We start from the raw sequence: 16,301 nt of genomic DNA, 5'->3' as shown, positions 1-16,301 counted from the left end.
AGAGGAATCAGAGTTGGGAGCGGATAATAATTGAAGCAATTTAAGTAATGGGTACCAAATGGGCTCAGGAAAAGCTGGTCTGACTGACGCTATCCCTGCCCAGTGCTCCCAATAGAAAGGAGTGAGAATTGCCACAGACAGAACTGCCTTCGTAGAGAAGACTTTTGACAGCATATAATGTTCCATTTCAATACCAGAATTCGGCAGAAAAATTTATAGTAGGACTCTTTTTGAAGTTCTTCTTTGACCTTAGATGATAACTTAGACAGATGGAAAACAAAAAACATGCAAATTTTCTGAAGTATATAGTTCTGCTCCTTAGGTGGTTCTGTGCTTAGAACGGCAGAGTCACAGCAGCAGGAACGCATACATACGTTTTGGTCGGAAATAGGACACTTTTTGTTGTCTGTGTAAAAACGAACTGGCCTGTGAGAGGACCCCACTCCCTACACTGGTTTTGGGAGTAACTTAACTTAGGCAGTCCTGCATGGCCTGTCGACTGGTAGAAGCTTTCAAGTCAGCCCCCTTGCCTGTTCACCCCCTTCTGGGCCTTGTTTTCTGCCTGTACGTAGCCCAAGAACTGCTCTAGTCTTCATAAGACTGACCAAAGCAGGCATTAAAAATATCAGACACTGCTTTCTGCAGTTTGGTGGTACGCACTGTCTTCCTGGAGTTTCCTGCGGGTGCCCACAAGGCTAAACCCGAGGGAACATTTTCAGTCCTCTCACAGAATAGACACACCCCCACCCCAAGAGCAAGAAATACCACAATGTTTGAGTAACAACAGGCTGTGTTGATAATGGTTTCTCAGCAGGGGCCTATTCCTTTCTCAGAATGGCAGGACAGGAAAACAAACAGCCAGGTTCTGGCTAGAATCTCTAGAAGATCACGTTTGGACATTCATACATTGGAACTGTTGAAATCTATATAACACCTCAATTTCAGATGGTTTATATTTAGATCATATTGGTTGCAGAATTTTTGAAATTTGATATGTGTGTATACACACAAATACATATATATACACGTGATATGTACCATATATAATATCTTTAATATAGTATCTTTCTCTCTCTCTCTGTCTCTCTCTCCCTCTCTCTGTGTGTGTGGTGTGTGATGTTTTTATCTTTTATCTAGGAACTGAACCCTGGACCTCATACCTGCTAGCCAAGCACTCTACCACTGAACTTCATGCCTCACCCAATTTTCATAACCCGAGTCTGTCCCTTCCTCGTTCTCTTCTAATCCAAGTAGCTTTTGTGGTTTTCTGAGATAGGGTCTCATGTAGCCCAGGCTTTTCTTGAACTCACTGTGTAGCTCTAGGTGATGGCTAACCCACGCACTTTTGACCCATTTTCAAATACTTCATATGGTTGTAAGATGAAGCAGATGGGGCTTTTTATTTATTTTATTTTATTTTTAAAGCATCTTATTTGTAACTTCTTTTGGTTTCATTTGTGATTCTAAGGATGGAGCCCAGGGCTCACACACACCAGGTGTAGATTCCATCACTGAGCTGCGTTCCCAGTCGGCTACTGGTTTTAAAAATTTATTTGGATGCTATTCAGCCTCAGCCAACATGCTGTATTGAAAAGGATCCTGCCATGGATTCTGGACACCAGCGTTTAGTAGAAACTTCTCTTTTTCGTTGTAAAACTTCTAAAGGTTTTGGAAAAGCACAGTCCCAGCCCCCCCCAAACGTTAATTGAAAACATTCGAAACGCTTGGGGATGGGGTGTTGAAGAGATGGCTCAGTCATTTAGAGCGCAGACTGCTCTTACAGAGAACCCAGCATTCCTGTAGCGGCTACCAAGCCTCTGTAGCTCCTGCTCCAGGAGATCTGACGCCCTCTGCTGGCCTCTGCGGGACTGAACACGTGTAGTGCGCAGCTATGTAGGGCAAGCAAAACTATCTGTTCACAGAAATTACAAATAAATCAATCTTTAAAAATAATGCTTAAGTATTAAAATCTCATCAATCGAGTTGTAATTATCACAAAGTTATTCACAAAATCTTTCTGCAGCAGCAACTTACCGGATGCTCACGGATGCCCTTCAGCCCTGAGGGAGACTTGTCACATACACGTAGCTCTGCTTTGCTCTGCCCGCTTATCTTGAAAGAGGAAAGCCTTGTGGTAAAGAGTTCGCCCACCAACTTTGTCTCTGACCATTGACAAAGACAGCGGGCGAAGTTACTATGAATCTCTGTTTCTTAGAGATACTACCCTCTCTTCTCGCCCTTAATATGTTTGTTTCCCCATTCTTCTTGAAGCCACACAAAGTCTGGGATAATAAGTTAACTGAGGAGAGACCACAGCTGTTTCAACACTTGGAAACTTACTAAAAGGTGTAATTGAGAGTTATTAAATATTTAATTAATGTCAACGGCTGAGATAATACAGGAGTGACAGATGAAGCGGTTGTCAGCTCTGTAAAAGGATGATGTGATAGGAGAAGTTTTGAACAATCAGCGATGCGAAGGCCAGCTGAACTGGGGTTTGATCCAGCTCTGTTTAGGAGCAGTTGTTCAGCACAGTGGCTTTAGCTTTGCCTCTCTGTGCACTTGGGAAAACTATGGTAGGGAGTGGCCGTGTGGATGTGAGTCACCCATGAACTCCGCGCCTGCATCAGGACAAGGAGCTCAAAGGAAGGGTCTGATAGGCAAAGGCAGCCGAGGGCCCGGCTAGATGGCACAGCAGCTCAGCCCTCTGTGAGTCTTTCGCTACCTGAAGGGGGCCTTAAACTCCAGCTGCTGAGCAGTGACATTGGCAAAGTCGGCCCAGCAAATCTAATCCTAAAGTTTAAACTCTTGACGAGCCATTTTGGGAACCCATAGCTGACCACTATTATGCAGATTGTGTGTTTGTGTGTGTGTGTGTGTGTGTGTGAGTCTTGCTATGTTGCTCAGCCTGGTTTCAAACTTAAGAACCTCCTGCCTTGACCTCCAGAATAGCTGATATTATGGTAGTATTCCATTATGCATGGGTCCGTCAAAGGAAATCTCCATCTCTTCCCTCTATAGTTTCTTTTTTTCTCTTTATTGATTTGTTCATTCATTTACCCTGCTGTTTGAGTGTATCATATATGTATACAATGAAATAAGGACATATCACCCCATGTTCCTCCGCATGCTCCCTGCTGACTCCCACTTACACCTCTCGACCTCAACATCTCTTCCCCCTCTTCTCAACCCTGAATGCTGTAATTAATTTCGCGTTAGTCACCAGGGTTCTTTTGTGTGGGACAGGACACAATAACAGATACCTGTGATAGTTGATATTGAGTGGAAAGTCTGTATGAAAAAACTCAAGCAGCAGGACACGGGTGTCAAATTCAGAACAATATAATTTATTAATTTTGCGCTTGGATAACTGTAAAACACACACACACAAGAAATTTGATTCTTATTTAGAATACTGCCATGATTTGGTTGAGCATTAGAAATTTTGTTTTAAAATAGACCAACAAATTTATTTTGAATTTTAATATTCTAAAATAAAAATGCGTTGTATCAAAATCATGATCATGTAGAAAATTGTAAACACCGTGATTCAAGTCAACACTTCTGTGCTTTGAGTTGCAGCAGGTGCTTGGAGGGTACACGTGACTTTACTTGTCCATGACGAATCGACTCTGCTCCCTTCTGACTTTTTCAAGGCTTTCGAAGGTGATCATTCCTTTTGGCAGCTCCAACTTAACCTTTTCTGTTTCTAATATGTCTTCGGCTTCCCCTTAAATAAAAGACAGAAGTGTGTAAGATCGTGGAGGGGTCATCAGCATTTTGGGAGAAGGCCTGATTGCTGTTACAGGGGCACACTGCGTGTGACACTCTGTGTCCACGACCTTACATCCCTAGAGCTAAGCATTTCGTCTGTTTCACTCAAGAGAAGGAATGCACCACTCGGGGAAACACAATGATGGATGCAGCTGGGTGTCGTGGTACACACCTATAACTCCAGCACTCAGAAGGAAAGACAAGAGGAGCATCACGGGGAGACCGTGCCTCAGAAACAGTGAAGGAGAAATGAAAAATGCACGGAGGGGGTAGACAGAACTACCTGGGCTTGACCAATACACAACACATACATACAAACAATTGCAAGTTAACACTAACAATAAATACGCTATCTGCAAAAATGAAGAACACTTATAGAAATTATTAGAATTCTTTCCCAAAGGTTTAAAATGTCCACACTTTCCAGCTCCTGGTCTAGAGATCAGGGTACGCCTTGATTTGGTGTTTGCCGGTTTCCACCATGTACACGCTCCTACCATGACCAACCTCAAGCCACCAACGGGATGCTGCTGGGGCTGAAGCTGTGCCTGCACTTCATTGCATCTGCATGCTGCTTCTACAGTTGCATAATGCAGATGCAATTGATAAAAGTAATCTATAATTATATAGAGTAGAAAAATAATTAGAAACAGACAAGTTCTGGGTGCTTAATACCCTTGTTTTAAATGTAATTTAGTATTTATTAGAATTTAATTATAAGTCTGTATACTCCTATTTAATTTAATCTTAGTAAACAACTATGCCCCTCATCCACCATGCAAAATTTGTCAAGTCAGTTCTTATGAGCTGGCAGGAGCTGACTTTATGCCACCCTGTTGGAGGGAAGCAGAGATGCTCATCATTAGAGTCTTCGGAAAATGATCCTATCAGAATCTACGTAAGTCAAGGATTTATAAGGAGGGGATGCATGTGCGCATGTGTGTTCCTGTACGTACACTTGCATGGAGAGGCTAGAGGTTAACCACCAGTGTCCTCAGGCATTATCTACTCTGTTATTTTTTGTTTTTGAGACAGTGTCTCAGACTGGCCTGGAGTTTGCCAAGTAGGTAAGGCTGGTTAGTCATGGAGCTCAAGAGAACTGCCTGTCTCTGCCTCCCTGGTACTAAGATTACAAACTTGCACCACTACACCCAGCTTTTTCACATAGGTATTGGGGGTTGAGCTCAGACCCTCATGCTTGCTCAACAAGCATCTTACCGACTGAGCCATCTCCCAGCCTTGAGAGGAGGTCTTGAATCAGAAGATTAATTAGGAAGCAAACTAGTTTAGGAAGACTTACTTTTCATTCTTTGCAGAAGAGTTCCGTAGCCCAGGTCATACTGGTAGGTGAAGATAAAGCTGAGGGGAACGATAGGAATAAGCAAGGCTGGCTTCTTCCGCTTTATCGCACTGTTTCAGAAACAGAAAGATGGGTATCAATGGTAACCAGCACACAAATATCTTGTTCTTGTAATAAAAGCACCTGCTTTCGGAAGAATGCATTCCACCTCATAAATTATTTCATCAATCTGAGGCTTCTATAGCAACTGAATTTCCTTGCCCAGCATACCTCACCAGAGTCTTTGCTAATCTTTCTTTGACTTCAAGGCTTTGATTCCTCCTTTTAAAGAACACAAGGACACAGAGATACCATTCTGGACCTCTGGGGAGCCCTCTTTAACTTATAGACTAGAGAAAGACAGAAGGAACCGAAGGAGCTAAAGGCAGAAGGAACTGTTACTGCTCTTGTTCTGCAGAGGAGAAAGCCACGGGCGGTTTCTTTGTTTACATGAATACCGTTGGGTTCAAAGTCCTGCCTCAGCCAACTTAACAGTGCTATGATCATGGCAAAGACTGGATTATTTCAAAAAGATCTTCAAGTAAATCGTGAACATACCCAGATGTTAGAGAGATGGTGGCAATGCCAAAAAAGGTTCCGAAATACTTGAGGAATTCCCGAGACCAGGCGATCTGCATAGCCATTTGTCGCTCCCTCATCTCATTCTGCATGGTCAGCTGCCTTTCCAGCTACGCACAAAAGACAAAGAGGGGTTACTCATCTTTCATCTAGGACGGGTACGACCATCTGCTTTTCCTTCTTCATTCATCTGGACACGTGTTTTATCATTTAGATTACAATAGACTTTGACTAAGTCACTCTGAACAACTCCGAGCAACTGTCCCTTGGCAGTGACAGCTCCTTCCACTGGGCACAGAACAGACAATGCTCCTGCTCGCTGAGGTCTTGACTGCATTTTTGGTGGATCCCAGCCCCCGATATGTTTCCTGCCTTTTCTGTTTCACGTCAGGAAAAATCTATGGACCACTAAACGCACCCACCTTGCCCGCCTCTGTTAGTATTTGCTTGGAAATCATTTTGCCTCCCATCCATGCTGCCTTCCAGATACACCCAACCACAAGTTGAAATGCCAGGTCCTCACCATACAGTGTGTGTGTTGGTGGGGAGTTGCTTTGAGGGGTCAATAGATCAATAGAGATCTTCGCTTGTCACCGCCTGTGCCTTGGGCCACTTTAGTCAGGAACAGCCCAGAACACAGGACACAATACCTGACTGGCTTTTCAAAGAAATGCACGGAAGCAGCGGCGGTAGCAAAATAAAAACCCAAGGCCGTGATTTGAAGAGTCTGAGTCTTCAGAGGGAAACCTGCTTTCTTCTTAGCCTCTTAATTCTAAACACCTGACAGTACAGTACAGCAAAGCTCAGAAACAGAAAGCGAGAGTTCATGATGGAAGAAAAATAAACAACGTGACTTGGTTTCCAGCCGTGTCCTCGGTCCAGCATGGCAGGAACTGAGAGTAGGATGGTGTGAGGACAAGGCCTGGCCACCTCCCCTGTGTCCCCCCTCCCCTATAACCCAGGAGAGTGTCAGCCAAACTCCAGTTGGGCCGGGAAGCCTCTAAATAAGGACGATTCTGGGAGGAGGAAACCAAAGCAGAGAGACAATGGTTGCAGGGCAGGCCGGGGTTCAGAGCAGGCCTGAGAGAGTTGGGTTAATCTCAGCTACCCAGGTGTCTGCATGGTTTCTGTGTCACCTGGAAAGGTTCCCGGGAGGTCACTGAAAATTAGAAGCAGATGGCATACCAGAGGGTCACTAAATCATAGTTCCAGGAGAACTCACAGCAGACACTTGGGTAATAAGTCAGAGGTGGTAGGAGAAGGTTTGGATCTCAAGAGCCCACAGCACTGAAAAGTGAGGGTCATGGCCAGACTCACCTGGAGCATGATCAATGCCCTCAGAGCAAATCACCTCGTTTCCCAGGTGGTTGTAAACAACGGTAGAGCGTTTCCCTCAACTAGAGATGCCTCCTCTAATGGCCGTGCCACCTGAGGTCACCTAGGCCAAACCAAGCTTGTTCCAAGGAAAAGTAAACAGAGAAGGTGAAGGAGCAAGGACCAATTAAGGTACTTCGCCTTGCCGAAATTTGCCTTTATCAGTTTGAGTTCCGTTAAAGATAAATAATATGCCTTTGTATGCATGAATATTGAGTGTGCAACTCCATCCTTGCTAGATCACTTATTTCCCAAATTCATATAATAATGCAGATCTCCCAAAGTGATATAAATACAGCAATTATATAAAAAGGTATCTAAATTAAAAAAAAAAAGACAGAGAAAAGCCCAACATCAGTGGTCCGAGTTGTAAACTTCTGCGGAGTTCTTCAGAGTCCCAGTTCCTATCCCAGCACCCAGAGCCGTTAGTCCACGTGTTAACTGGAGGTAAGGTCAGCATAAGTTTCGTTTAAGTTTATTTTATTTTATTTCATTTTGCTGTCGGTCTAGGTAGTTCTGGTGTGCAGTTGGGATAGAGAACTACTGCCTAAGGGAGCTATCGCAGGCTAATTTTTTTTTTTTTACCTCCAGTAAACATTAAGCAGATAGAAGTCTGAAATTGATGGCAGGGAGCTTTGAAAAGACTGTGGGACTAAACACCGGACACCCTCTCCTTGTCATATGCATAAAGCTCATGGTAGAGAGTAATCCCAATGTATCAAAATTTTATAAATCAGCCAAGAAGTTAGAGGATGCCCAAGATGAGATGTGACTATGGTGAGATCCCGTGACTGCATGTCACCTCTGTCTCCACCTCCCTAGTGCTGGGATTAAAGGTGTGGGATCACCTTTGTGTGAGCAGTTTTTCTTTTTGACAGATTCAATCTCCTGTAGCCCAGGGTGGCCTGGAACTCACAAAGAGCTGTGTGCCTCTGTCTGGATTAAAGGTGTGCGCCACCACTGCCTGGCCTGTATAACTGACTAGTATGGTTTCTTTGCCCTCTGATCTTTCTCTGTGGGAGGCTTCCATTTCCATTCCGCCTCACTAACACACTAACACCAAGCTTTCCAGATATCTGGACGCTGTAAAGTTGTTTATGTGCGCCACCTAGTGGTACTTTGGAAAAATGCTCAGCAACAGGGGTTGAAAGAGGTAGTTTCTCTCCTTACCCCTCAAACTTCTCTTTTTCTTTTCTCCCCTCCCCCATTTTCCTCCCTCCACTCTTCCCCTCCCTCCCCCTCCTCCTTCCCCGTCTCTCTCTCTAACTGTGTCTCTTTTTGCTTGCTGTACTGGACCTCATGCATGCTAGGCAAACGCTCTATCACTGAACCATAGCCTCCAGCCCTAATACATTGTATGAAATTCTCAAAAACGAAATTTTGTATATTAAAAAGTCTTTTTTTCTGGTTCCTGAGGGGGGAAACAAAGACCTCGTGCATACCAGTCCCCAGCCATCTATACACCTGTATAATCTCCTGGGCCTATGCAAGGACCCTACAATAGTTAATGTTACATTCTCTGAATGGGAAGACGGACCGAATTCAACTGGTGTCAAAGCTCTCAGTGAGGAAGGGAGGTTGATCCAACTCAAGACACTGTCAGGTATAGTAAAATAATGTATCATGTTTGTATGGAAAACTCAAGGTGACCAAATCTCTCCCATTCACGAACTCTGACCCTCCTCTGGGGGGAGGAGGATTATAGAAACAGGAAGCTGGGGAGGAAGGTGGGAGATTGCAGTTGAGCTCCAGTGAGTCCCTTGCCAAGTACACCAGACCCACTTCTGGACACGGCTTCCAGGTCCTCCTGGCTTTGGTTTGCTAAAGCTGCCTCTACCCCAAGCGGGCCACAGCCTGGCTAGTTCATGCAATAGATTTTTTTTTTTTTGTCTCAGTTCTAGAATCTAGAAATCCCATATCAATGGAGTCGAATCCTTGACAGGCTATGAGGAGGCCTCTGCTGCTGGCTTGGAGATGACTGTGTCCATATTTGGGGCACATGACCAAATTTCCTCTTAAAAATTACCAACGTATCAGATTAAGGTCCACCCCAAGGATTTATTTTAACTTGATTACATCTATGAAGACCCTGTCTCCAAATGAAGTCATACGAAGGCTAGGATTCCAGCAAACAAATTTTGAGGGGACTTAATTCAGACCGTAACTGAAGGGTTTGAGAGGCGAGACAATCATGGCTTTTTTTTTTTTTCTGAGCTTTTGTTTAAAATAAGTTTTGTTCTGTGGAAGCCTTGTGATCTTGCCGTGTGACATCTCCACTGTGGGCTGGGGAGTCCCAGACAGGGACAGGTACAAGGGAGGGGCCTGTTGGCTGGTCAACTGAAGATGGTGTATTTGAAGGTGTAATGGGTCAGGTCCTACCTCACCTTCCCTCCGCTGTGTGCCAGTGAAGGAGTCATTGCTCTAGGGAAATTTTCACCCTGTCTCCTTCCAAATGAGAGAAAGCTGCTGGCTCAAGAAGGCTGGGTTCTTAGGCTGGGCTCCCCATTGGTTTAGATAAACTGAAAACGGATGACCTCGAGGCCGCATCTGGAAAATCTGCTCACTGGGATTGATTCCCTTGCCTCTGGTCAGTCAGGTGACTACCAGGGACCACGAATACCCCTGCACATCCTTGAGGGGTGGATCAAAAAAGTCAGGCCCTCACTACTGCAGCCATCTTTGCTGCGTGTCGGTGAACAGCACCACAGAATGAAACATAGCTAAGGCCTCCGCGCTTCTCTGGCTCCTGGTTCATGGTAAAAGCCGTGGATTCCCCTCCACTTGGGGTTCCCCATGCGTGACCTACATCCACAGAGTGCAGCGCACCCACTTAGACTCATGCCCATCGCTGTCTCCTCTGTGAACTTTGAGCAGCATGAGGAAGTGACACCAGCATTACGCTCATGCAGCTTTGGAGCAGTGACAAAATCCTCTGACGTAGGACTCTGTAACTTCCAAGAGGAATAAACTCTCCAAGTCTTCACAGAGCCTGAGGTCATGTGGCCGATTAAGAATGAAACTCCCGTAGTTTCCACGCACAGGTGGTTCAAGTTCCTGACATACTGGGCTGATTCCTATACTGTGGTCACTTCTGGTCACTGCTCCATTACAGTAAAAACAAAACAAAACAAACAAACAAAAAAAACCACCCCCAAACGAACTTGCCCATTCTTTCAATTTTTCCATTTCCTCCAAAGAAATAATTGTCCTACACAGAAACTTTTTTTTTTGTTTTGGTTTTTTTTTTTTGGTTTTTCGAGACAGGGTTTCTCTGTGGTTTTGGAGCCTGTCCTGGAACTAGCTCTGTAGACCAGGCTGGTCTCGAACTTCAGAGATCCGCCTGCCTCTGCCTCCCAAGTGCTGGGATTAAAGGCGTGCGCCACCACCGCCCGGCTCTACACAGAAACTCTTACAAGTCTTTAATAGCAACTGGGTATAGTGACAGATTCCTATAACCCTAGCACTCAGGAGACAGAGGCAGGAGGACCAGAAGTTCAAGGTCATCTTAGTCTACATTACCAGTTTGAAGCTGACCTGGGCTATATGAGACCCTAACTTAAAAAAAAAAAAAGATTTTAATAGCAATAACAGCAACACCCAATCTAAGCAAGAGGCATTATATTATATACTCTGTATGGCGTACATTCTATGTGCTGTGTGTAATTTTTCCTTCCTGCAGCTTCTCTGGAGGGCACATTGGCTCTAGGGTACCGAGAAACTGAGGACAGAGTGTGCAGGCCATCAAGTTGATATGGATTCAATCGCAGTCTGGTTTACCTCTGATTTGCACTGCCCAAGAGTAGTGCTGTCTGCTCTTAGAGCCATAACAGACCACAGGACCTTCATGATCTCTGTCTAAAATCTTAGCAAAACAATTTGGGACTAACTTCTCAACTTTCAGCTGTGAGTTACAAAATTTTAAAATTACTTTGACAACTCACATTAGGCAATTCAGCAATCTCTTTGATTTTCTTCTAAACAGCTACTGTATAACCCAAGGTCAAGTGTACAGTCTCTAGCAGTTTCCCAGAACGGGCTGGCAAGGCTCTGTCTCTCTGGAGGCGGCAGGGGAGAATCGGCTTCGTTGTCTTTTTCAACTTATTGAGGCTGCCTGCCTCTTTTGGCCCCGACTCCCATCTTCAAAGTCAGTAGAGGGCTGCTCAGCCTGGGTTTGCGGTTAAGATTTCTATGTGTAGCGCAATATGACATCTTTGAATTCTCTCTGCCCACCTCACGCACCACACACACACACACACACACACACACACAGAGTCTCCTTAAAACGGCTCTGGGAATACAATGAACCCATATGGATAAAACAGAATAGCACCTCTTTATAGGAACACACAGTAAAGCCCCTTTCTGTGTAAGGTGTCACAGTCCTAATATAGCCACAGGTTCAAGGAGTCCCGGATACCTTGGGGGAAGGGTATATTCCGTTCATAATATACTCTAAACAATTACATGTGGTGTGAAAATCTTGAAACAAGTATCTGGATTGGGGGTGTGGGCCATTCGCCAACTAGGCAATCGCCCACTTCATCTTTGAGGATGGTGCCCAAGAGCGTTTTCATTAGGGGTCAGGGGGAGTCTAAGAGAACACACCTCTGGAACACCATTCTAGAAACTCTATGTGATTGGGGGATACCATCTTAACTAACACGTACCTGAAGTTGGCCTTGCATGATCATTAACTCCTTTTGCTTTTTCATGTTCTCATTCATAGATTTGGAGAATATAAACCCCATCTTGACCTAAAGCAGGAAAACGCAAGGCAACTTTAAATAACTGATCCTGGGCGTCCTTATACAGGCCCGAAGTTATGATCAACAAGGTAAAAGGAGAGAAAAAAATTGATTTAGAGACTAGTGTAAATACTTACTAGCTGTTTAACCTCAGGCATACTCACCCGGCCTGGCATCATTTACTTAGCCAAGACTAGTCGATGGAAATAATTTCCCATCTCTGTCAATACACAGTGGCATGTTTTCTCATGTTTCTCCCCACTATCCACCTTCTTACCGTCTGTGCAGTAGACAGTAAGGCCTTGCACCTGAGGATGTGTATGCAGAAGTACCTGCGTCTGTCCTGCTGGACTTGTGCTTTGAGGATGACATGTCTCACGGTCAGTGTATCCGTGCTCTTCCCGAGGTCTCACGCTCCTATCCCCTCTTCGACACTCATCTCATTCCCACCGTCTTGCAGCTGGTATCCCCTAGCTCTCCTCTCCCAGCCTCGCCTTCCTTCCCTCCACATCACCGAGGCTCTCAAAAGGAGGGAAGTGAAGATGCATACATGCTCTTGCAGCTACCACAGCCCATGATAACCCCGGGTGTTGGTCTTCGCTTTCTTTCCACCTCGTTTGAGACCGTCTATTCCACTCGTTGCTCATCTGTGTACACCAGGCTAGCTGGCCAGGAGCCTTCCATGGGTTCTCACGTCTCACCTCTGGGACTGCAGATTTTCATTGATTCGGGAGCTTCCACCACAGGTCTTTATGATTATATGGCAAGTGCTTCACACATTAAACCATCTCCTCTGCCCAGAAATGTGTTTTTAAAATGACCACATTGTAGAGTTTTTCATCTCCTTCCAATGGAAGTTACAGCCCAATAAACTCATTGTAAGTTGGAAATATCATGGAGAAAAATGCATTTACTACACCTAATATACTGAACATCGTGGTTTACCTTAAATGTACTCACAACACTTACATTAGCCTACAGCTAAGTAGAGACGTCTTTTTTTATAATAAAGTGCTCAATCCAATTTATTTAGTATTACCGCAAAGCTGAAAACAGAATGGTTGATCTGTTTTACTAGCCCGGAAATGATTAAAATTTGAAGTTCGTTTTCTTATGAATGTACGTTGCCTTTGTCTCACTGATACCTTAAAAGCAGTGACTGAGCCACACAGACACACCCACATCAACACCTGCAGTTTGCATCTTATTATCAGTAACAACCACCTAAGAGGGCTGTAAACTGTAGGTGAGTCAGAACTTCTAATTGCATTCTAAATCCAAGCGAGTCTGTGCAGCAAACATTTTTGTTAGATATCAGTTTTTCTTTCAGAAGACTAAAGGCTCAGGGAACACCACGACTTCTCCACTTTCTTCAATGTGGCTTTCGTTGGCTGTTTAATACACCATAATCTCGATGCTTTCCAGCCAGGATTTATGTCTATTCTGATCCCAGACAACAGCTGTTTCCACATCTTTCCTCATCAGGAAATCCTGGGTCTAGAGTAACGCAGGAAGTGAGTGGGAGGAGGACAGGGGGGTTCACATCAGCTGGAATGGCTTCCCTATTAGGAGCGGGGGCTGAGGGTCAGGCTTCAGTGACTTCCGTGTATTCCGACAAAGAACACACCCTGGAATTACGTGGCCTTGAACCAATGGGCTGCAGAGCTGGGCAGAGGCTGAACTACATACTAGAAAGGAAGGGCAAAGCCCTAAGTAAGCCCGGGAGGTCATGAGGATTCCTTCCTGTCTGCCATTGTCCCACTGGGCACCCTGCGAGCAGAGACAGAGGACACTTGTAGGGACAGGGGACCTAGCAGGTTACTCTGCTATCTCTGTATTAACAGCCCAAGTGAGTCACTTCCAGCTGAGCTTGCAGGGGAAAGACTGTCAGCCATCTTGATAGGCTCTGTGGCTTCTACTTGACAAACTCTTGCATAGAATAGGAATGATTCAACTCAAGAAACCAAGGCTATCCTGCATCCCCTTTTTGCCTTCCGCATGTAGGAGTGGAAGGTGGAATTTTTATACCTGCTGCAAACATCTTCAAAGAAGTCGACTGTTCTCTGGCTTACACACACACACACACACACACATGCGCACGCGCGCGCGCGCACACACACACACAGATCCCAGTCCCTTGGCACACTCATATTTATAAGGGGTTAGCTCTCCCTTGAAGTGGTGGGACAATCCTCACGTCAGTCTTCTAGAGAGGAGAAACTCTTCGAAAAGCTAGGATTCGGGCTTACCTCTTTCCAGGCCTTGGACTCTTGGACTTGGACTTTGGATGTGTCGGGGAAATCTCAGGAAGACGGGCTAAAGACAGAGGGAAACCAGGAACAGTGTTCAAATGCGTGTACCAGCCTTGTAACTTCACCTTGAACAGTGTTTCCAATTCCTTCTCCCCTATACCCATCAAAGTCATTGGCACCCCTTCCTTAGGGTGTTCCAAATACCCTCAATTTTCTCTCTCCTAGAGACAAAATATTATCAACAAACAATAAGAGTGGCTTCGAATCGACATTATTACTGGAAACACAGGAAACAGGAGTGCAGTGTGGGGGTGGCTTTTGGGGGGCAAGCTCCAGCTTGCCGGCCATGATTCAAATTACTGTGGGAAGATGCGTTTCTGGGGGAATGTTGTTTGCAAAAATCCCAGACAGATTTTTCTCTGGTCGCCCTGGGAACCAAGATTTGATTTGGAAAGAGAAAGAATTCGTGACTTCTGTCATCCAGATTTCTGCCCTGCTTTATTAATTAAATTGGTCACAACATCACAATCATTCTCAATAAATCTTCCAAACTATATTCCCTAGCAAACTTAAGCAGGAAGCACGTAGCCTCTGGGGGTGTTTTCCTGTCATTGTTTCCACTCTGGCTCTGAGGAACCAGTTTCCTGTCATTTAGGTATTTCGCCTAGAGTTATCCCATGTCCCTGTCCACGGCACTCTGCAGACTTTTCCCAACTTGGTGACAATGCTACGGAGAGCTCACTCTCGCTCACAGGGCCGGGTTGGCAATATCTGTCAGCCTCGGGGGCATTAGCAGAACCCAGAGCCCAGGCCTTCTCTGCCCCAGCTGGAGCTGCACTGCAACTGTGCAGGGGCCTTGCAGCCGAACTAACCCTCCCTCCCTGCCGCCGGATGCAGATGCACTCACGCGACTCGGTGCTGGGACGGTGACCACAGCGGAGGCCCCTAGCCAGAGCCCCTGATCGATCAGGGCAGGACTGTGCTTTGCTTGACAGAGCCTAGAGATTGGCTGGTTATGACGGTTGCGCTCTTCAACCAATCAGCGTGGCCTTTGGATCTTTTAAGGGCTCCGGTTCCCGAGACCTGGGGTGTCCTTCCGGTGTCGGCGCCGGGGCACCTCGAGCAGAGAGGTGGGTGGGGCAGGTCAGAGCCGCAAGTTGCGTCCTGCACCTATTGGATGGCTTAGAGGGAAAGTCGAGGAAGCAGCATAGAAATGCCCTTTCAAGTCCTCCGAGTCCCGACCCGGTAAAAATGCCGCCATCAAATGGCTTAAAGGTAAACAGGAAACAAAAGTAAAACAGTGATCAGAATTTCCATGTTACCTTTTGCCCTTCCCGTATTACGTACTCCTGCCAGCAATGTCTGTCTGGAGTAAGGCTCTCCAATCTCTGAAGGACCCATTAGCACTCTTACCCAAGGGTTTGTGGAAACAGCGAGTGCCTCACAGGCTCTTTAGAAAGAGCCATCCGCCTTGACCTTGGCTGACTCCACACCGTAGAGAAGGCCTTTACCCTCTTCCAGGCCCAGACCTCCCAGGCTTGTGTAGATGCCCTCGACTTCAGTTCTCTGTATTCTGACTTCTAGATTCTCCATTTCAAACATAATTTGTTCAGGAGCTGGATGGGGAAATTGCAACAATATTTTTCTTTCTGTTTGTGGGAGCAGGTGTGCTACTAAGATTAAAAGCTGAGCAGCAGATTCCTGATAACGTTTATGCGTGTAGACAAACCATGCCTCGATTCCGTTCGGTCTGCAGTAGGACTGAAGCCATCTGATTATCGCATGGTGAGGGCTAAATGAGATGACAGACTTAGATGCAGACACGGTGTTCAGCTCTTGGATAGCATTCAATAGCTCATAGCTGGCAACACTGGGTGCTTCTGCTACCTGTCGTCTTGAAGGGCCCAGGAAGAGAGGGTGGGTTACTAAAGCCAGGTGAGAGCTGGTCCTTAGGCAAGAATGCCTGACAGGAATGTTCAGCAGAGAAAGCCGTGTCCACCTTTGGGCAGAGAAGGTGAGAAAGGGAACCTTAGGAGACATAACTGTTCTTGTGTCTACAGGTAAGCACCAGCGGAACCAGAAATGTTAAGCAAGCAGGGTTGTATCTTCAAAGGGAGAGATGTATAAGCCGTTTTCTGCCCAGAGGCTGGGAGCGGAGGTAGTTAATAGCCTGGCGACCTTTGCTTTATCTGTGTCACTGAAACCACATCAGATCCTCCCCCAGACCCCTATCATGAG

At 45.6% G+C, this 16,301-nt stretch overlaps 1 protein-coding gene across 1 annotated transcript; it reads right to left on the bottom strand.

Annotated features, from left to right (window-relative positions):
* Positions 1-3,337: 3,337 nt before the first annotated feature.
* On the bottom strand, positions 3,338-15,180 carry Plgrkt (plasminogen receptor with a C-terminal lysine). Its single transcript, XM_057778365.1, has 6 exons — positions 14,971-15,180; positions 14,061-14,127; positions 11,734-11,820; positions 5,672-5,802; positions 5,075-5,184; positions 3,338-3,730 (listed from the first exon to the last, which is right to left on the bottom strand). Exons 3-6 carry the CDS (start codon positions 11,812-11,814, stop codon positions 3,609-3,611), a joined length of 444 nt encoding a protein of 147 aa, XP_057634348.1. The 5' UTR covers positions 11,815-11,820; positions 14,061-14,127; positions 14,971-15,180; the 3' UTR covers positions 3,338-3,608.
* Positions 15,181-16,301: the final 1,121 nt, after the last annotated feature.

Source organism: Chionomys nivalis, chromosome 8 (assembly GCF_950005125.1).
Source record: "Chionomys nivalis chromosome 8, mChiNiv1.1, whole genome shotgun sequence".
Lineage (NCBI taxonomy): Eukaryota > Metazoa > Chordata > Mammalia > Rodentia > Cricetidae > Chionomys > Chionomys nivalis.
The sequence above is the reverse complement of the archived record's forward strand: the minus strand, read 5'-3'. Positions and strand labels throughout refer to the sequence as shown.